Source organism: Eptatretus burgeri, chromosome 6 (assembly GCF_056783735.1).
Source record: "Eptatretus burgeri isolate ZD-2024b chromosome 6, Ebu_testis_v1, whole genome shotgun sequence".
NCBI classification, from domain to species: Eukaryota; Metazoa; Chordata; class Myxini; order Myxiniformes; family Myxinidae; genus Eptatretus; species Eptatretus burgeri.
In genome coordinates, this window is record NC_140966.1 from 70485177 (window position 1) to 70507676 (window position 22500).

Here is a 22500-nt window from a genome sequence, read left to right on the forward strand (position 1 = left end):
AAAGGGTTCTGCCAAGATGGTTCTAAATATGGGGCCTACCTTGGAGACTCACAAATTTTGAAAAAATCAGTAAATGAGTTCTGCCTTGATGGTTTTAATAACTACCTTGGAGACTCAGGAAAAGGGTTCTGCCAAGATGGTTCTAAATATGGGGCCTACCTTGGAGACTCACAAATTTTGAAAAAATCAGTAAATGAGTTCTGCCTTGATGGTTTAAATAACTACCTTGGAGACTCAGGAAAAGGGTTCTGCCAAGATGGTTCTAAATATGGGTCCTACCTTGGAGACTCACAAATTTTGAAAAAATCAGTAAATGAGTTATCCTTAAGAGACTTTGTAAGTTGGTTTTACTTTGAATACTTGAAATGTGGGTTCTGGATTGATAACTCACAATGTGATACATATCTTGGAAACTCAACGGGAATGTGGTTATACCTTGAAGACTTGGAAAGTTGGGTTTATGTTGGACACTTGAAACTTTTTTGGGGGCTTTTATTTATTTATTTATTTATTTATTATTATTATTATTTTATTTATTTATATTTTGGAGACTTTTGGAGTTGCTATCACTCTTTGGGATCTAAACCTATCGATGTAGTTCTTTGTCGGATGGTGCTTGATGGGAGCAAGATCAAGAAAGTTCTGGGAAGAAAGTGCAGGCTTACTCCCCCTTTCTACGTCATCAAACCTGAAAGCCTTAAAAGACAGAATTGGAAGAAGAAAAAAAAAAAACGTAAAAATATATATTGTTGTGGTTACCAGATTCGCAAACCACCATTCAGGTCCCTTAGGTGAGGTATCTCGGTAAGTGCATGTGTAGTTAAGCCCAAACCCGTTGTCTAGTGGGAATACATGTCATTTATACGTGCTGCGACTCTTCAGGATAGCCGTTTTTCTTTCACTATCTTTATTTTGGACCAACCGCCATGATCACAACCACAACATCAACCACCAACCACAACGCCGCTTCACCACAACCGCCACGACCTTTACCGTCACAACTCGCCACCATCGCATCACCGTCATCTCGCGCCACTCATGGGCACCGATGCTGGACTCGTGTAGGGCGCACGTTGAACAGCGTGTACAAAATCACGGATTTTCTGCTTCAAAAACGGATCCAAAACGACACACGCCCACTTTTTGCCGTCCAATCGGTGAGCGAGGGGCGAATTGGCCCCGCCCCCAGGGCGATCGATATATGCAAATTTGTGGATCAAAAAGCCTTCACGCCCACTTTTTCTCGGGCCAATGGGGAGCGAGGTGAAAGGTCAAAGGGAGGGGGTCAAAGGCGAAGTTACGGGGGGGATAAAAGGACGGTGTTCGTCAGTCAAAGGAGTCGTAAAAGTCGGAGGCGAAGGAGTCGGAACGAGGCGAAGGAGTCGGAACAGAGAGTCAAGACTTCGCGGGCGGTGGAGCTGCTCGGCGTGTGCGTTGAAGTCGGAACGGAGGGGACGAGCTGTGGAGAGGCGGCGAGGGCGGACGAGGGGGTGCTCGCGTCGTGCAGGGAGCTGCGCGCCCGAGGGAGGCCGGCAGCGCGACCTGGCCGAGGTGGAGACGCTCGTCGCACATAATAAAGATCCTCTATACCCCGAGCATCAGCAACCCCCTCCTGTTTCCCCCCCGCGCTGAGATAGTGCGACCAAGGGGGCCCCGTTCCCACCCCCTGCCAGGCACTGTCCACGAGGCCCGCGGGTTGCGGGGCCATCGCCGCTCCGCGTCTCATCACCAGACGGGTAGGCCCGACCAGGTCTCGGCCCCAGGCCTACCTCATTCTTGAGGGTATTTCTTTTCCTTGGTTTTGGGTATGTGTTGTCGGCGCCGTCTGTGAAGTAGAATTGTATAAGTGTTGCCGTGTGCTCGGTAGTCGGAATTAGCTCTGCACTGTGTTTTCACTTTTATGTTTGCTTTTTGTGTAAATGGAATTGTGTTTTCTTTTTTGTGTGCATTTGGTGGAATTGTATTTGTGTGCTTTCCGTTCGTCGCGAATAAATGTGCTTTATTGTTGAACTGTTTCCCGCTTCGCTTCGTCTTTTTCCCCATTGAACCCCCATCTTGCTTCACGTAAAGGGTTGGTAGTGGGCTGAATACGCCCGATAATTAATCGAACCGTCGAGGTCGACGATAACACCGCTCGGTTATTCTGATAGTACGGAACGGGTCGCTTAAGTGGCCCGTGTCCGAAGTCGACCTGCGGCGAGGTGCGATCGCCCGGTCTACCCTCCGCGTGGGTACTTAGGTAGTTCGAATTTGGCGAGCAACCCTATCCCACGCGGGGGCTGATTGGCTCGATCGCGGTGAGACCGAAAGGTCCACCCGTGACTGGTTCCCGGCGTTAGTCCGAGAGGGTCACGACTGGATTGTCCGTCCGGTGGGCGACGTGCCGCGATTCGAGTTACGTGGCCGTCTCACGCCGGCGGGCGCGAAGACCGCAACACTGGTGTCAGGTCGTGCGATATAAACTCATCGCCCTCCTCGCGGCACTGGTATTGGAGAGCGGGACAACAGGCTCTCCTGTCTCCAGCGAAATTCACGGGAATCGGTTCAGGGGTGAGAGAAGCGACCCCCGATTCCCTCCAAATTACGAGCGAGCAAATTAACCCTTCACGAGAAGCAAGATGGCGTCTCAAGGCGAGCGGGAGCCGGGGGTATTAGAAATGTATATGTGTAGTAATGTAGAATCCATGGTCCAGGATGGAATCCCCGAGCAGGAAATGTTGATTGTGCAGGAACACGGACTCGCCCAACTGAACCCAGGGCCCGAGGTGGGTGCGGCAGCGGCCGCGGTGTATGACACCTCCCCCCCTCTCCACCAAGACCCTTCCCCAACCCCTGCCGAAACGGCTCACTTGAGTGCATCCGACATGGCCCAGCTATTCACCATGCTGGCACAAATGAATGCAGAAATAAAAAGCATGAACGAAAAGATTGATGCGAGTACACAGCAAATGAGGGAAGAAACGAAAAAGCTGCGGGGTGAGACGCAGAACATGGGCCGATGCCTGCAGGCGGGCATGAAGGCCGTGAGCAGGGAACTTAAAATGGCGACTCCACGTGTCGGAACAAACGAGCTGGAAGGGGGTGCAACGGCTGACAGGCCCGCGGTGGAGGCGGGTAAGGAAAAAGTAATTCGGGAGACAAGAGACGAGGTGAAAGTAATTGCGAGGGAGAGAAAAGAACAATTAATACGGAGAGCAAGGATGAGGTACGCGGAGATCGTGAAAGAGCAAGGAGTGAAAAACAGGGAAGGACGGGAGCGACTTAAAGAGAAAGCAAGGTTGACCTACTTAAAGATAAGGGAAAGACGCCAGAAAGAAGCGGAGACTAATAGACAGGAGGGGACAACAGAAATTTATAAATGTATAGAGACACGGGAGACAGAAAAAATAGGGGAGAGACAACACGATGAAGACGGGGTAAGTGACGCACACACACACACGGAGGTAGTGGAGGACAATGGGGGTGAGCTCGCGGACCGTGCAGGGACCCAGTGCGAGCAGCTGGATGGCCTCCTCCAGGAACGAGGGGAGGGAGTATGCCCCCTTGAGGCGAGTCACGACCAGGTGAGTTCGGTCGTGCTTTGCGAGGTTGAGGGGACGAGTGCTGTGGACGGGTGCACGGAGAGCTTGGGGGTATAGAGGCCCCGGAGACCCTTGTGGGGACTCGAATCCCCAGTGTGGTTGTCCCTGTGTGTGTGGTGCAAGGCGTGAGTGCGTCCCCGTGTGTGGAAGCGACCCCGTGTGTGAGTGGTGTGGTGGCGATGGTGCCAGAGTGCGTGCTTCCCAGCACGCCGGGTGTGGATGGGGCACCGTGTGTGGAAGAGGCCGTGTGTGTGAGTGAAACGGCCTGTATGAGTGAGGCACCACGTGTGAGTGGTGTGGTGGCGATGGTGCCAGAGTGCGTGCTTCCCAGCACGCCGGGTGTGGATGGGGCACCGTGTGTGGAAGAGGCCGTGTGTGTGAGTGAAACGGCCAGTATGAGTGAGGTCCCGCGGGTGAGTGCCCCCGCGTGTATGGATGAGGCACCGCGGTTGAGTGCCCCCGCGTGTATGAGTGAGGGACGTGGTGTGGAAGAGACCGCGTGTGTGAGTGTCGCCGTGTGTATGAGTGAGGTACCGCGGGTGAGTGCCCCCGCGTGTATGAGTGAGGCACGGTGTGTGGATGAGGCACAGCGGTTGAGTGCCCTCGCGTGCGTGGGTGAGGCACCGCGGGTGAGTGCCCCCGCGCGAGTGAATGGAGCACCATGTGTGAGTAGTATGGTTTGTGTGAGTAGTGAGGCACGCGTGAGTGAACGGCCGTGTGCAAGGTCGCTGTGTGCAAGGGAGACCGTGTGTGTGAGAGAGCGGTATGAGAGGGAGATGTCGGTTGGCATGCGGGAGCACGCAGCCGCGTCTCCCGGTGTGAATGTGATGGTGTGGACTGTGTGCGTCGTAACACGCAGGTGTGCGTGGGTGGAATGGAGACGACGACGGCGACAGAGGAGAGAAAGCCGAGTAGCGGCTGTAGTTGTTTCGAGGACCGTACCGGGTTCACCCGGCAGTGAGCACGCGGTTCGTGCTGTGCAACGCACGAGACCGCCACGTGCTCGCTTGCGAGAGTGAAGTCCCGGTCCGGAAACGCACGCGGTGGATTTGCCGATCCCGCGGACGGACAAAGTTTAGGCAGGTAAGTGGATTTGGACCGGACGGGTTCTCCACGCGATCGTGTGTGTAAAGCTCCAACGGGCAAAGCACATGTGTTCGCGTGGGGAACCCCTCGAGACGTGTGGCTTGTGTTTTTTTTTTATGCGCACCGTGACGTCATGGCTGCACGTGGGGTTGGAATTCGGCAGGAGGGGTATCTCTGCCGGATGGTCCCGTCCAAGGAGGGACGAGGAACACGTGCAGCTGCATGACGTCACGGGCAGGTGCAAAGTGCGCGAGCTCTGAGTTGCCGCGCAGGTGCTGCGCATGGAAAAAAAAAAAAAAAAAAAGCAAGCCTCACTTTCGAGTGTACAGGATTCCTGGGCAAGGGGTGGAAGACCCCCTTACCTGGGCACAGGATGAAACTAGTTAGGGGGAAGGGTTAGCTTAGTTAGACCGACTTCATGGGGCAGGGGTAAGTCCTCATGGAGTCCGTGGAATGGATTAGTTAGAGGGATTTAGTGAGCTTTAGGTTGGGAAATAAAATGATTATTTTGGAGACAGAGACAGACTTTGGATGTGTAGTGGGGACGTAGCTTAGCTACGTAGTGTTAAAAGGAACGTGCTACTAGTTTAAGGGACGACGTGGGAGCACGAGTTAGTTAGGGGAGGTAGTTAGGAGGATGGCAGAGTTCAGTGGTGTGTGTGTTGAAGAGTTGTTGGTGAGTGAATTGGAAGCGTGTACATGTTGAGTGAGGTGGAAGCATGTGCTTGGGGAGTGAGTGAGGCCAGCGGGTCTGTGTGTATGGAGCGAATGGGGAATGCATGGTGCGATGAGTGATTGGGGGGAGGAGTGACTCCCGCCCAAGGGACCCCGGGGTCAGAGTAAAGTGAGTTAGCTGGGTTAGTCAAATTGAAAAATGGAGGTCGTTTTGTTGTTGGTGGGAAAGTAGGCTCGAGACCCATTTGGAGGGGTGCAGGAGCCCTGTTGACGGGCTTGGGAGCGTGGCTGCGAAAGGTGAGTATCGCTGAGTGGGTACCCCGGGCACCAGGCTAGTCGGCCGCGGTAGGCCAAGGGCCCATGGGGGGCCGGGATAGAGTAGTGGGCACGGGTGCGCCTGCTTGGTGCGGGGGCCCGGGGCGCCATTAGCCGCGTGGGCAGTGCAGTGGGCACGGGTGACCCTCGGAAAGGGGCCCGGGAGGCCGGCCTGCCACGTGTGCGTTTCAGGGAGGTGCCATGGGGGGCACTCCCCGGTGTTAGGGAGCTGGTAGGCTCGGAGGCAGTGTAGTGCCCGGGGGTGCCATAGCGGGAGATTCGGCAGAGGGTCGTGCCTGCCAAAGGGAGCCACGTGTCCCAGCCAGGAGACCGTGTGAGGGCACGGAGAGAAAATTGGGGGGTGAGGCCCGAAATTGTGAGGACACCAACACAGGCGACGGGAATCTGGGTTGATAGAACCAATAGTTTAAGCGAGAGGCGCTTGTTGAAAGCCCCGGGGTAGTTTAACAGTTAAATGGTTAGGGTAGATTAGGAGATGTACCCCTCCGCACCATCCATCCCCTCGCTCTCGTTGTGGGCCGCTGGACCCACTTTGGGTTAGATCGCCGAACTCTGGGGAGGCCATTCTGAGGCTTCGTTGGGCCTCGACACAGGACGCTAGCTCTCCCTTATTCCCCTCCGGGAAGGGAACGTAGGGGTTGGGAGTAGGCTAGGTGACAGGATAGGTTAGCCGAACAAGGACGATAAAGGGGGTTAGGGGACGATTTATAGTGGGTAAGTAAAAATAAAAACAACAAAAAAAATAAGTTGGGGCTAAATTGGGGTTTGACAAATTAAGGGAGTGGGTATGTACAGTGACAGGCAAAGGCGATAGGTTGGGAGGGAGACAGGTAGGTAGGTCCGAGCCCGCCCTCCAAGTGGCCAGCACCACCGCACTCCCTCCATCAACCTCCACTGAACGGCAAGAGCTGGCCAACTTCATCGGCTGGCCGTGTTTTGCTTCAAGGCGGAGGCCGGCCAACTTCATCGGCAGCTGTTGTTTTGCTGCAAGGCCTGTGCCATCGGCTGGCCGTGTTTGCTTCAAGGCCTGTGCCGGCCAGTTCATCTGCTGGCTGTGTTACTTCAAGGCCTGTGCCGGCCAGTTCATCTGCCGGCTGTGTTTGCCTGCAGCGGCCTTCTTCTGCGGGCTGTGTTTGCCTGCTGCCTTTGCCATGCCATGCCCACTGCCCCTGTTAACCAGCCCCGTTCAATTTTTGCTTTGCCCCCCCTGTTCATTTCCATGTGCGCCAGGATCAAGGCAACAGTTTGCAAGCTGCGAGAACTGCCCTGTTGGCAGCTACAACACGGGCCTGCAGTGGCGGCCCGTGCACCGTGTTTGCGCCCATCCATTCATGCATCCATTCGTTGTGCTCATTGCGTGTGCCGCTTGAGCTGGCACGGAGACTACGTTTGTGCAGCCCATGCACCGTTGTGGTTCACTGCGTTCAGTTCAAAAGGGAAGGCCTTGGACTGCGTGTGAGCAGCCAGCCACGTTCCCTGTCACCTGCATTGTTTGAGTCAGAGACTGCATGTGGGCAGCCTGGCTCCCTGCGAACTGCTTTCTTTTTGCAGAGTTCGATGATCCTGGGCCATGGTTTAGTGTAAAATTTGTAAGTTAAGGTAAGATGTACTGTACATATGAGTGCGCCCCCGGCATGTATGTCTTAGCGCCGGCAATTTTATTTAAGTCGTCCGTGTGAGTGAGTTTGTTTAGGTAGTTACGCAGCCCTCAGGTTATTTATTTTGGGGACACGAATACCATGAATGTCGCACTCAGGGATCCGTAGGTAAAGTGTACTAGGGGAAAACTACACATGATGGCACACGAAAATTTGACGACTCGGGACGAGTCTGTAAAAAGGGAAGGGGGTAGTGTTGTGGTTACCAGATTCGCAAACCACCATTCAGGTCCCTTAGGTGAGGTATCTCGGTAAGTGCATGTGTAGTTAGGCCCAAACCCGTTGTCTAGTGGGAATACATGTCATTTATACGTGCTGCGACTCTTCAGGATAGCCGTTTTTCTTTCACTATCTTTATTTTGGACCAACCGCCATGATCACAACCACAACATCAACCACCAACCACAACGCCGCTTCACCACAACCGCCACGACCTTTACCGTCACAACTCGCCACCATCGCATCACCGTCATCTCGCGCCACTCATGGGCACCGATGCTGGACTCGTGTAGGGCGCACGTTGAACAGCGTGTACAAAATCACGGATTTTCTGCTTCAAAAACGGATCCAAAACGACACACGCCCACTTTTTGCCGTCCAATCGGTGAGCGAGGGGCGAATTGGCCCCGCCCCCAGGGCGATCGATATATGCAAATTTGTGGATCAAAAAGCCTTCACGCCCACTTTTTCTCGGGCCAATGGGGAGCGAGGTGAAAGGTCAAAGGGAGGGGGTCAAAGGCGAAGTTACGGGGGGGATAAAAGGACGGTGTTCGTCAGTCAAAGGAGTCGTAAAAGTCGGAGAACGAGGCGAAGGAGTCGGAACAGAGAGTCAAGACTTCGCGGGCGGTGGAGCTGCTCGTCGTGTGCGTTGAAGTCGGAACGGAGGGGACGAGCTGTGGAGAGGCGGCGAGGGCGGACGAGGGGGTGCTCGCGTCGTGCAGGGAGCTGCGCGCCCGAGGGAGGCCGGCAGCGCGACCTGGCCGAGGTGGAGACGCTCGTCGCACATAATAAAGATCCTCTATACCCCGAGCATCAGCAACCCCCTCCTGTTTCCCCCCCGCGCTGAGATAGTGCGACCAAGGGGGCCCCGTTCCCACCCCCCTGCCAGGCACTGTCCACGAGGCCCGCGGGTTGCGGGGCCATCGCCGCTCCGCGTCTCATCACCAGACGGGTAGGCCCGACCAGGTCTCGGCCCCAGGCCTACCTCATTCTTGAGGGTATTTCTTTTCCTTGGTTTTGGGTATGTGTTGTCGGCGCCGTCTGTGAAGTAGAATTGTATAAGTGTTGCCGTGTGCTCGGTAGTCGGAATTAGCTCTGCACTGTGTTTTCACTTTTATGTTTGCTTTTTGTGTAAATGGAATTGTGTTTTCTTTTTTGTGTGCATTTGGTGGAATTGTATTTGTGTGCTTTCCGTTCGTCGCGAATAAATGTGCTTTATTGTTGAACTGTTTCCCGCTTCGCTTCGTCTTTTTCCCCATTGAACCCCCATCTTGCTTCACGTAAAGGGTTGGTAGTGGGCTGAATACGCCCGATAATTAATCGAACCGTCGAGGTCGACGATAACACCGCTCGGTTATTCTGATAGTACGGAACGGGTCGCTTAAGTGGCCCGTGTCCGAAGTCGACCTGCGGCGAGGTGCGATCGCCCGGTCTACCCTCCGCGTGGGTACTTAGGTAGTTCGAATTTGGCGAGCAACCCTATCCCACGCGGGGGCTGATTGGCTCGATCGCGGTGAGACCGAAAGGTCCACCCGTGACTGGTTCCCGGCGTTAGTCCGAGAGGGTCACGACTGGATTGTCCGTCCGGTGGGCGACGTGCCGCGATTCGAGTTACGTGGCCGTCTCACGCCGGCGGGCGCGAAGACCGCAACAATATATATATAGGTGGAAATCTCATTTTGAAAAAGACATTGTGTTGGGCGAGGATTGAGTTGGGGTTGAGATTTTGAATGTGAGGGTTGGGGTTGAGATTTTGAATGTGAGGGTTGGGACACACACACATACACATCAACAAACAAAAGTTAAGCCTTGACTATTCAGTTGAGGATTCTGTGTTTGGGGTTCACAGATCTAAGAACGTCCCCCTTGACACACATTATATACTGTTATACACCTCGGACTTGGCCCTCGAGTGTCCACAACGGTGTATAGTAGGAGGGAGTGAAGCGCCAACCTATTGCTCCCATTGCACACACACACACAAACAAAAGTTAAGCCTTGACTATTCAGTTGAGGATTCTGTGTTTGGGGTTCACAGATCTAAGAACGTCCCCCTTGACACACATTATATACTTGTCCCTCTAGTGTCCACAAAGGTGTATTATATGCTTAGTTTTGTCTTTTGTAATTCCTGTGAATAAAATGAACCTAAAATCTCTTCCCTTCCAAATCATATATTTTATAAGTCCAAGGAACTGTATCTATTACATCAACAATTTTAAAAAGTTCTTTCGTCCATCGTTCAGTAAAACCCTTTTCAAAATGAGATTTCCACCTATATATTCTTACGATATCACCAACTTTGAACTTAGGTTTTCTGACATTAATCTCTTTTTCATATTTTAATTTTGTAAATGTTTCTGATGGCTTCATATTCGTTGACGTGTGAATCGTGTCATTATACTTATCCACAATATCCTGAATAAAAGATAACCATTGTTGTGAACCGAGTTGTGTGAATTTTTTATATAGTCTCTCTTTTAAGGTACGATTAAAACGTTCAACAACAACTGCCTTCCCTTCATTAAAGGTACTGTATAATGTAATACTGTTATTTTTTAAAAAATTCATAAATGTCTTGTTATAAAACTCTCTACCCTCATCAGTCCACAATTTCTTAGGTTTTCTCTTACTTTTATTAAATATCTGTTGAAAAGCTAACATAAGAGTATTACCTGTTTTGTTTTTTAAAGGGACAACCCACGCATATCTACTCCTCAAATCAATAACGGTTAAAGCATACTTGTACCCCTTATCATTATTGAGTTCAATCAAATCAGCAGACCAGATATAATCAACTTCCTTGGAATAAACTTTCCTTCTCTGAAACTTTGTGAATATTGGTTTATGTAATTCATCAGCTAATTGCTCTTCAGTCTTAATGGCATCATTAGAGCCTATAAGTTTTTTGAATTTCCAAGTCCAAGTTTCAATTTAGCACTAATCATCTTCTTCACGATGAACCTATCAACTTTTTCTCTCAAGGTTGGATTTTGTATCAGAGACAAATTATATAACATTTCTCTATCGGCTTCATGCTTTTCTTCCAACGTTGTGGTATTCCCATAATCAATATCGTGTCTCATGCACACTTCATCAACTCTATTGATTGGTTTACTCCAGGATTTAGGATTGTCTGCCTCATCTAATCTTTTATCCAAGTTTGTGCCTGGACCACAGAAAGAATACCCTGGAAGATGTAATTCCCCTGGTATTCCAGTAGTTGTAAATTTACTTCCTGATAAAAACTTTTGTATATCTCCTCCGAGTTTGTGTTTGGAGATAAATTGATTTTTTTGAACCACACACCGAACATATACCTTTTTGTATAACCCTGTTATTTTTACTTTTAATATATGAAATATTTTTAGTATTAGTTTTCTTTTTACATTTGAGACAATAACTCATTTATTTATGAGAAAAATTTCTGCAGAGTGCAAAAACCTTTTTAGTTTCCAACATGCACATTTGAATCTTAATTTTTAAAACATAAAGAATCCTTAGAAATGCCTTCACTCTCTCCTCCATTTATTTAAGAAAAAACTTGAATTAAAATACATGTCTTCTCGATGTCGATAGTCTTGTCGAAAGTATTGTAAATAGACTTTTTAATTCTTTGTATTCCTCCCTGGTGAGATAAGTTAATTTCTTTAATACCTCTATTCTTTTTTGAATCTCACTGGTTTCCATATTTTGATATTTATTCATTCTCTCTCTTTCCTCCCTCTCTCTCTTCTCTCTTTCCTCCTTCTCTCTCTCCTCCTCCTCCTTTTCCTCCTCTTCCCTCTCTTCTTCAACTCCTTCCTCATCCCTTACTATACTTGAATCGTTTACACCCCATAGAATATTATACATATATTCATCAGGATTTCTTGTTATTCCTGTATCCAAAATAATTTTTACAACAGGATACCAATAAAATTTCTTTTGAATTTCTAAAAGAGCCTTACCTTTTCTTAACCTGATAATTTTTTCATTATTTAACATTCTAATTAAATCTAAAGTTGTTGGTTTATCAACATCAGCATAATGCCAATCTTTTATTGAAAATACCTCATTCTTATGTTGTAGAACATATTTATTAAAATACCGAATACCCTTTTCTTGAAGGTATGCTTGAACACAGAAATGATAATTTTCTTGAAGCCTTCTTGCTGTCATTTATGTATTAGAAATATATGTTAGAATAATATTATGGCACGAAACACCTCCCCATCTTCCCATAGTTAAATCATTTTGTATTTCCTTACTTATTATATATAATCCTGTTTTTTCTGTTTTCATGAGATAAACAAGGGCAAAACCATTATTATATTTACCCTTATTAAATTCTTTTATTTGTTGTTTACTAATCGTGGCTCCACAAAACTCATTCTCGATACCAAGTGGATAATATTCTTCCTTACGAGACTGATTTAATTGTTCCAGGTCTTCGAGGTTAATTTTAAATGACCAATTATACCCTAAATCATTCATATCATACCCCCATTGTTCTATTCTCATACAAACGATACGCCCTTCTTTATAAAAATTTATTTTAATTCGAACTGTGAATTCTGTATGACCTGGAGATAATATCAACACTTCTGTATCTTTAGAATACACAGCCGTTTTATTTAAGTATATATATTGTGATAAATCGCTTAATCTCACCAAGTCATTTGCGTCAGTCGGGCTTGGATAATTTTTTAATTTATAAGCATTTTTCATGTTAATATTTTTGTTTATATTATATTTATGTCGTTCAGCCTGTGCCTTTGTGTAATAATTTGATAAATCAATATCCAGTTCTTGAGATACACCAAAGATAGAACCATCTTTACCAACATAAGTCATTTATATTAGATTAAAAATAATATCATAAAATTTTTTATTTTTGTTGAGTTGAAATAACACATATAGACATAATTGACCACAACACTTGGAATTTAATTCTTGGACTTGAAATGTTTGATAAACACCATTCTGTAAGAATTTTATGACTTCAACAGGTGGTGGAAGACCAAAACTATCAAAATAATATTTGTCTTGACTATTAAAAATACAAACCCAATGAGAACCGTTCCCATCATTATCTTCTAAGTTCATAATAATATTCTTTGTATGTTTCGACACATTTGTTAATTCATCTCTCATACAAATAACCACATTATGAATTTTTAATTTCTTACAATATTTGGCAAGTTGTAAATTTGATGTTGTATTCTTTCCAAATTCTTTCAACCACTCATCAATGCTCATTTATTTATTAGAAAGATATAATCCATTACCTCTTTTTGTTAATTTTACACCTGCTTGTGCTATAGAAGAAAGCATATCTCCAACTAACAATCTCGCTTTATCAGGCAGACCTTCAAGTTTTTCAGCAAAATCTACAATTACACCACTTCCACTAATTTGTTTCTCCAACTCTTTGTTATGTCTTTCCAATTCTTTTTGAGCCTGGAGTTGAGCCTTCCTTTCGTTGGCAGTTTTGACCGCTGTTGAAATACCACCCGTCAATGCTCCAACCGCACTTAAACCAGCAAATAAAGGAATTAGAAATGGGAGAAATCCTCCACTCGTCTCTCTTATTGAATATTTTTTCAACATTGGTTTTGTCATTTTAATTTTAAGTGAGCCAGTGTCATTCAAGATTTTAACCTGTTCTCTTGTGAGCAAAACATCAATTCTTACTGCTCCTTTTCTCTGAATTGTATTAACGTTAATCGTACAAGGCTTTTGATTTTGAACACAAGATGATAGTTTATGAAGATTGATTTGATTAACATATACCCCAGTTGGTACTTTGCCACTCATTTATTTAACAAAAAATTATGTGAGACTAATCATCACACCATTATCTGTATTAATCTGCAATTCTGTTTCTTCCAAAAGCAAACAATATGTATCAACTTCTTCACTCTCTCCTCTTTCAATGTATAGGGAAGTATCCACTCGATTAGACTTTATAGTTTCTTTTTGAGCGCTCAGGTCAAACGTATAGATTGTATACAAACTTTTAAATGCTGTCATATCCAAAATAGGTTCTTTATTTCCATTACTTTCACACACCTTTTGGTAAGACTTGTATGCTTCAGCAAAATCATTTTTTTCCCAATTAATTTCCAATCTATCTCGTGGATAAAATGTTCCATCTAGAGAAACGCGAAGTTGTTTCACCTTAGCATTATCACTCAATGCATTATTCTTATCAGTCGCAGTATCACCATCTGGCTTTTTAAAAATCATCCACAGATATCGTGGCTTTCCTTCCAGAACACCCAAATTCCACGTGTAAGTAGTTTGATTGAGTTTAACGTGTTGACATCTTCTTTTGAGGTATGATACACTGAGTGGTTTTTTTGAGTTAAGTCTTCGATTCAACATCTCTTCTGTTTTAAGATTAGGAGTATATTCACTGATATACCAACTCATCTCCTCAATTACAAATTTATTCTGATCACCAAAAGCATTACCAACACCAAAAAGCAATCTATTTTCATTATCATTCCTTTGTAGTTGAAATCTAATTTTAAGACCATACAGAACTTTATCATAATCACAAAATCCAAATATACCTTTAAGAGGAACTGCCACAGTAAAACTATTTTCTGCTTTTGTATCATCATTATACATTCCTTTCCTTTGAATATATCCAGGGTCTGTGTTTGTTCCCGTTGACATATCAGGAATAAAACCTTCGACAGACCCCTTTCCCATTCTATCACTGAATGTATAGAGTGTAAATTTCATCATTTCAGATACAGCAGAGACATAATCAACCGCTTCAACTTCTTGTGTTCCAATATACAATCGCACACTATCAAACATTTTCCAGAAGAAATCATTTACAAGTGTAGCGTTTGTGTTATTCCCAGCCTTAGTGAATTTAAATTTACACAACAAGAAACTTTCGGAGAGATTCAAATAGGTTTGTTGATTATTTATTTCAAAACTTTTTGTACCATTTGTATTCCAGTCTGTTCCAGTTATTGCATTTACCTTGAAGTAATCTTCTTTTTTAGTGGAGTTTGAGATAATAATAGTATCATCCAAATCATAGATACTATCAATTGCTTCCATACTTGTATTTATTTAGGAAAAAAGATGTTAAAACTTTTGAAACCCTGATCCAAGTATTTGAATTATTTTCTGTCGTTCTTGGGGGACAACTGAGTTTTACCTTTCTTAATTTCTTTTATTGCTTGTAATTTATGAGATTCTTTCTGAGCATCTTTTATACTCTTTACAGCACCTGCTACATTTCCCACAGCAGAAGCAGTTGAACCAATTAGGTCTTTATGTTTAAGAATAGTTGAACCAATACCCATGAGAGTATCAATTATCCCATCTCCTCTAAATTGATGTCCAACACCCCTTTGTCTCTTAGGTTTATAGTATCCTCTACCAAGATACATACCTTCACCCTTGTAGTACGGGGAAAGGAACATCCCATCCCCTGTAATTATTTTATATTTTCCCAACTCGTGCTTCCTCACAATAACCATCGTATTTATTTATTGAAAAACTTCACGTAGGTGAATTCTGATGGATATAACTTCTCCATTAAAAGAAATCACACGATTATCTTGGTCGGTTATCCTAAAATTTACTCTGTGTATGGTTTTTCCTGACACAGGTAGATAAACCAAATTTTTAGGCTCCATATTGAATTTATAACCAATTGGGGTTGAGTATGCGCTGAATGAAAATATTGTATTTGTTTTTAATCCATCATTATAAGCACCATCAATCAAATCACAGTGAATTAACACCGAATTTATTCCTGAGGATATTTGAATGACATTATCACTGTAAAACGTCCCATTCGTTTCAATCTTTTTGAGGAGAAACCTAATAACTCTCTAAATGAATTATCAATTGTGAAATCAACCTTGTAGTTATTTTTAACTTTAATCGTTGATTTTGAAGTATGTTTTTGAATGTTTATAACAATATTTTTTGGTTCATCACCCTGTTCTTTCATAAGACGAGCAATTTCGGAAGATATTTGAGAAATCTCGTATGCTCCGGGTGAGACTGTTATCGTTTTGTATCCACTTCCCGGATTATAACTAAACTTGTCATTTTTCTCGGTTATATTAAATAAGGTATTATAAGTCTCCATGGACAATAAAGATGCCTCATATTCTTTTGTTGTGTCAAGTTGTAGTGGGTATGGGAATGAAGATGTGTGGTCGCTTGTTGTGAAATTAAAACTCAGGATTGTGCTTCTCATCTTATTTAATATGAGTTAAAATGTCTTTATATTGAGATTTATTAATTATTTTCATGTTCATCAACTGGTCTAAAATGGCTGATGCTTCATTAAAACAATTGTTATTTCCAGCCTTCTTACTGCCGAACAACAATAACAGTCTATTAACTAATTGCGATGGGTCATTTGGAAGAAAACTAATACCTGAACCAAGGATACTTAAAGCCTGAATAATGTGTTTCTCCTTCTCATTCTTCCTACTTTTACCAGAAAGAATAACCTTATAATTTAGAGTGTTCAGCAAATCAATATATACTCTATCATCATTATTTTCCATATCCAATGGTTTATCAATATACTTTGATTCATCCCTCACAGTTGAACCTTGTCTTCCATCTTTTGTGAGAAGAAACATTAATCTCGGAGTTAGTTTAACAGGGGGTTGAGCAGAACTTAAGAACCTTAATTCATCATTAAATATCAATACCTTTTCTTGAACAAGATGAAATATTGCTGGTTGTTCTGTTGGAATGAGTCCTGCTTTGGTTTTTGAATCCGCTGAATATTCATTGTTTTGAACAGCATTCACAATATAATCAGGGGGTTGATTAATCTCTTCCAGTTGTTGAAATAAACCTTCATCATCATATTCTAATTCTCCTAAATGCTCTAATTCTTCCTCCGTCATTTGACTGAAATCTTTTAACATTTGAAGCTTTCTAGGAGTATATTCTACTGTGGGAACTGTGGAAACATCTTTCATTTTTTCTTGGGAAGTTTTTAAAAGTGGTTTAAAAAATTTCTCTTGTTTTTTTTCAAATGCTTCTTCGCCCGTTAGTTTCTGTCTGCGTTTCTTCTTTATGTCTTCCTGTTGTTTTACAACTTTTGAAACCAACTCTTGATGTTCCTTAAATCTTCTTGCTCTTTCTTTTGTATCCATTTATTTATTGTAAAATATCATTTAATGAATTGTAAAGATCAACAGGGAAATTTTCCTTTTCTTCATCATTCAAGTAGATGTGTTCAAATAAATCCTTTTCTTTAAATATTTCATCAAATTCTTTATTAACATTAATGCGAGTTGTAATTTCTTCTTCACTAATCCTTGCATCTCTGCTTTTCATACGTTTGTGTTGAGTTTCTTCATCAACATCAAAACCGAATGATAAAATCTTCACTCCGCTCAGATATTTAATAATTTGTCTCGTTCCTTCTGGATTAGTTTCTAATATCCCAACACCACCAGATTTTAGTTTCTTTAACTCACTCTTACAATGTGAATATTTTGTTGTACCAAGAGAAACCTCCTCAAATATTTGTCCTTCATTCCTCAATCGCATATGTTCCTCCACTGAAATATAGTGATAATCTTCACCTTTTACTTCTCCAGGTCTTATTGCTCTAGTTGTTGTTGATACAATGCGTATCACGGGGTGTTTTTAAGTAAATTTACAATATTCTCATTTGTACTACACAAGAACCTTGATTTATGAAAGTTTTTTCCAGAAGCAGATTTACCCACAAGATTTATAATAATAGTTGTCATTTATATATGTAATTGTTTATAAAACAAAAAATATATCCCTTAATATCTCATCTTGTTTCACAACAATATATTTATATTTTTCAGTCGTGTGCTTCATATAATCCTCAAATTTCTTTTTACTACATAATGTAGAACAATTATCTCTCCAAAAATTATTGATATCTATTGAATTTAACTTGAATAAAATAAAAGTATTAGCATTGTTTCTGATGGAACGACGAGGAAGTTGAAAGTACGATTGACTAAGATAAATACAATTACAAGAAGAATGTCTCCCTCTTGTGTAGTAGCTGTCCATTACCGTTTGGTTTCTCTCATTAACACAATCATCAAAGATAACGAGGTTCTTTTAGATTTATCCAAATCTTGGGGAGACGGTATATCATCCGTATTATCACTAAGAATACAAGTTATAAGATTTGATTTCTTTTTACATCTCTGTGTATCACAAAATAGTTGAATTATATCTTCAATGTTATAATCATTTAGGTTTTTTGACGTTTAAATAAACCTATTATATCTTCTTTGAAGACCAGCATTAAAACCTTGTGAGAGTAGTTGATACTCTGGTTGAAAACTCGACTTTGTGAAAATTATTAAATTATCATAATCTAAAAAGTTGGGAGTGAGGAGCATTTTTAAAAGTAAGCAGGTTTTTCCACATCCACTTGAACCAACTATGAGACATCTTAATGAATTTGGGAGATTTTTATGGTTGTTAAATTTTATCTTATTTTCCCAAATAGGTAAAAAATCATTCATTTATATATTTGAAAAACAGGTTATTTAATTTATTATTGGCTTTTTTAGAAACTCTATATTTTATCCTAAGTTCAGGTTTAATTTCAAGATAATCCATTATTTTATTTATACAATATCTTGTGTTGATATTTCCCTGAAAATTACATCCATGAATAATATACAACAACAATCCTTTGAACATTTCTCTTATACGTTCAGTTTCTTCCCTTGTAAGGAAAGGTGTGTTATCATCCTCATACTTTACATTCATTTCTCTAATCAATCTTGTAAAGTAATTCATTTTTGGTGTAAATCTAAAAGAATTATTTTCCTTTTTATATTTTTTATTATCATTAATTAGAAGATAATCACAGAATATACATTGTTTATAGGCTTTTGACTCTGTGTTTAATCCCTGTCTTTCACACGCAGGACAATTCTCAAATTTGTCATATGGAGAATCAGGAAAGTCTAGCATATTTATAAAGTAAAACTTTACTTAAACTGAAATTCATCTATACTTTCAGTTGTATATTACCATCGATATCGATATACTTTTTTTCATTATCAGATTCAACGATAACATTTTTTATATTAAAGGTAATTTTAAAATTATCGTTAACTACTATTGAACGAAATGTCATTTCACCTGATATATTAACATCCTTTATTTCATCAAGATTTACATCTTTAGGGTTGTTGAAAAAAATACAAATTTCTCCTTGCATATTACAGATGGTCTTATCTTTTCTTTCTAAAGCTTCATCCATAAGGTTTTTGTTCTTTGATACTTTTTCTTGTTTCATTGCTTTTTCTAGTTTTGAATATATTACTAGAAGGAGAGGAGAAACTTTTGTTAGAGATACTTTAATTGATGTTCTACCAGGTATACTAAAAGCCCTTCCACTGAAGGAAATTGAAGAACTCATATTATTTACCATAATAGTTTTTATCCAATAGTTGTTATATTTATCTTTGTTCAATTTTACATCCTTGACATATTTCTCAGTATCTTTAACAGATGAAGAGATTGATTGAAACTTGTCTTTTGTGTCTTGAAACATTGTATTTATTAAGTGAAAAAGTTGGAGGATAAAATGTTTTTAAGCACAGATTCACCTATAAATTAAACGAAATTTTCATCAAGAAAATTTTAGTTTAAGCAAAGTTTTATTCTATAAATATGGTGAATACAACGTACTGCGATGTTTGTAATCACGAATATAAACATTATAGAAAACACCTCCGAACCAACAAACACACATTTAATCTATTTCATCAAATATCTCCTCTTGAGTTGGAAAGAAAACATTGTGATATCTGTTCAAAGGATGTTTTGAAGAGTAGTTATAATCAACATCTTCAATCACAAAAACACAAGAAAAATGAGTTTAAAGTAAAGGGAGACTATTATATTAAAAACACTGATGAGGCATTTAAAGGGCATATAAAAATAAGGATTTTTCAATTTGGAGAACCCAGTCCATCATCAATAGCTGAATCAATTGAAATAGTGAAACCCGATGTTGAAAAATTTATTAAAAAGACATTAAAAGAAATAAAAACTTTAAAGTTTTATATGGGAGTGAAAATGAATATGAAAAGACAAGATGAAGAACAAACTCCTTATATGAGAACAGATCTTCATTTTATAACATCATTTCAAGATTTTTTGAATAGTGGGGTTTATGAAGAACTATCAAGACAAGAGGAGGATGTTGATAATACAGTGGTAGGAAGTGGATTCAATATTAAAAAATCATCTTTTTAGATATACACATTCTAAAATCAAACCCTCTTAAAGCTTCTTCTTATATTGAATTACCAAAAGAAATAAAACTAAAGAAGGCAGTTGTTAATATTAAGAACAATGATAATAAATGTTTTCTCTGGTCTGTTCTTGCTCACTTACATCCACCAAAATGTAATTCAGAAAGAGTAAAACAATATATGAAATATGAGAATACCTTGGACATTAAAGATTTTAAATTCCCAATGCCATTAACAGATATTCCTAAATTTGAGAAAAAGAATAATCTTTCTATTAATGTATATGGATTAACGGATACAAACAAAGTTCAAATATTAAAAATTTCAAACAACTATAAAAATGAAGAAACACACATTGACCTTTTATATTTTAGTGTTGGAAAGAATTCACATTACACATACATCAATAATTTATCAAGATTAATCTCTTCTCAGGTATTCAGAACAGCAAACAAAATATATCCTTGTAAGCGATGTCTTAATTCATTTCATACAAAAGAACGATTAGAACAACATTCAAAATATTGTAGTAATCATAAATCAGCTGTAATTACAATGCCTAAACCTGGTGAAAAGATTTATTTTGAAGATTATAATAAATCTATCATGCACCCATTTGTGATATACGCTGATTTTGAATGTATCCTTAAAAAGATAAATACTGCTTCTCCTAATCCAAAAGAACCATATACAAATAAATATCAAAAACATATTCCTTGTGGTTTTTGTTATTATATCAAATCATCTGTTGGAGAAAAGTATAACAAACTTGAACATTATCGTGGAAAAAATGCTTCACAAGAGTTTGTAAAACGATTAGAAAAGGATTGTATAAGACTCACTAAATTAATGAAAGAAACAAATGAACCGATGAAATTAACCAAAGAAGAAAAATTAGAATTTAGAATGAACAATATCTGTCATATTTGTGAGGGGGAAATTAAGGAGTTTAAAGTTAGAGACCATTGTCATCTTACTGGTAAATATAGAGGTCCCGCTCATTCCTGTTGTAATCTTAATTATAAATTACCTTCTTTTATTCCAGTCTTTCTTCACAACAGCGCCAACTATGATACACATCTATTTATAAATGAACTTTCAAAAACACCAGGGAATATTTCTGCTATAACAAACACAAGTCAAAAGTATATTTCATTTTCAAAAATGATATTCACAAAACCTATAACTCGTATTAGGTTTTTAGATTCTTACAAGTTTATGGGAACACCACTAGCCTACCTCGCATCAAATCTAAGCTCCACAGACTCTTTTCCAAATCTTAATTCATTCTTTCCAAAAGAGGAAATTCTCACTAAAGAGGAAATTCAGATTAAAGATGAAATTCTGATTAAAGAAGGAATTCTTACGAGAGAGGAAATTCAAACAAGGAATGAAATTCAAAGTAAAGAGAAAATTCTTACAAGTAAGGGAATTTATCCTTATGATTATATGGATTCATTTATGAGATTTAAAGAAACACAACTTCCTTCAAAGAAAGTTTCTATAATAACCTTTATGAAGAAGAGATAAGTGATAAGGAATATAAACACGCACAAGAAATATGGAAAATATTTAAGATAAAGAACCTTGGAGAATATCACGATTTATATCTAAAAACAGATGTTTTATTGTTAGCTGATGTGTTTGAAGCTTTTAGATCACTCTGTCATAATAAAAATTGTTATGGATTAGATCCTGCCCACTATTTCACAGCTCCTGGTTTAGCTTGGAGTGCAATGTTGAAAATGACAAAACAAGATATAGATTTAATCAGTGATGTGGATATGCTTTTGATGATTGAGAAGTCCAAGAGAGGTGGAATATCACAAGTATGTTCAAAAAGATATGCTAAAGCAAATAATAAATATCTCCCAAATTATGATAGTGAAAAAGATAGTAATTATTTGATGTATTTTGATGCTAATAATTTGTATGGATGGGCAATGTCTCAATCTCTACCTTATGGTAAATTAGAGTGGGTGGAAGAAAAGAATTATGAAAAGGCTTTGATGAATATTGTTATTTCTTCTCAAGAGGAATTGAATGACGAAGAAGAAGGTTATTATTTTGAAGTTGATTTGAGGTACCCGAGTGATCTTCATAATAAGCATAAAGATCTTCCTTTTGCATGTGAGAAAGAAACTCCAAAGAAAGAATGGTTAAGTGATTATCATAAAAGTTTTAATATTAAAGGTAAATCAACAGAAAAGTTATTAACAACATTCTATGATAAAGAGGGATATGTTTTGCATCAGAGAAGCTTAAAACAGTTTTTGAGAGAAGGATTGAGAGTAGCTAAAATTCATAGAGTTTTAAAATTTAAACAAAGTCCTTGGGTGAAAAAGTATATTCAATTCAATACAGATATGAGAGCAAATACAAAAGTAAAATTTGAAGGGGACTTTTATAAATTAATGAATAATGCTGTATTTGGAAAGACTATGGAAAATGTTAGAAACAGGCAAAACATTAGATTCGCAACATCTTGGAAAGAAGCTTCGAGATTGATAAATAAACCAAGTTTTGAGAGAGAAGAGGTTTTTTCAGAGAACTTTTCTGCAATTCATATGAAAAAGGAAAGTATTGTAATGGATAAACCAATTTATATTGGAACAGCAGTTCTTGATTTATCAAAGATATTGATGTATGATTATTTGTATAATGACTTAAAGAAAGAGTATGGTGAAA

General features: G+C 40.6%; 1 protein-coding gene and 1 long non-coding RNA gene across 2 annotated transcripts in view; one reads left to right on the plus strand and one right to left on the minus strand.

The window, feature by feature from the left end:
* The window catches only part of LOC147025020 (uncharacterized), a 1598-nt gene extending 803 nt beyond the window's left edge, over window positions 1-795 (plus strand). Inside the window, exon 3 of the mRNA XM_085886940.1 lies at window positions 1-795. This exon is cut by the window's left edge and continues 339 nt beyond it. Within this exon, the coding sequence (XP_085743066.1) occupies window positions 1-795 (795 nt within the window).
* The window catches only part of LOC147025019 (uncharacterized), a 54803-nt gene that overhangs the window by 7591 nt on the left and 24712 nt on the right, over window positions 1-22500 (minus strand). The window lies entirely within an intron of this gene.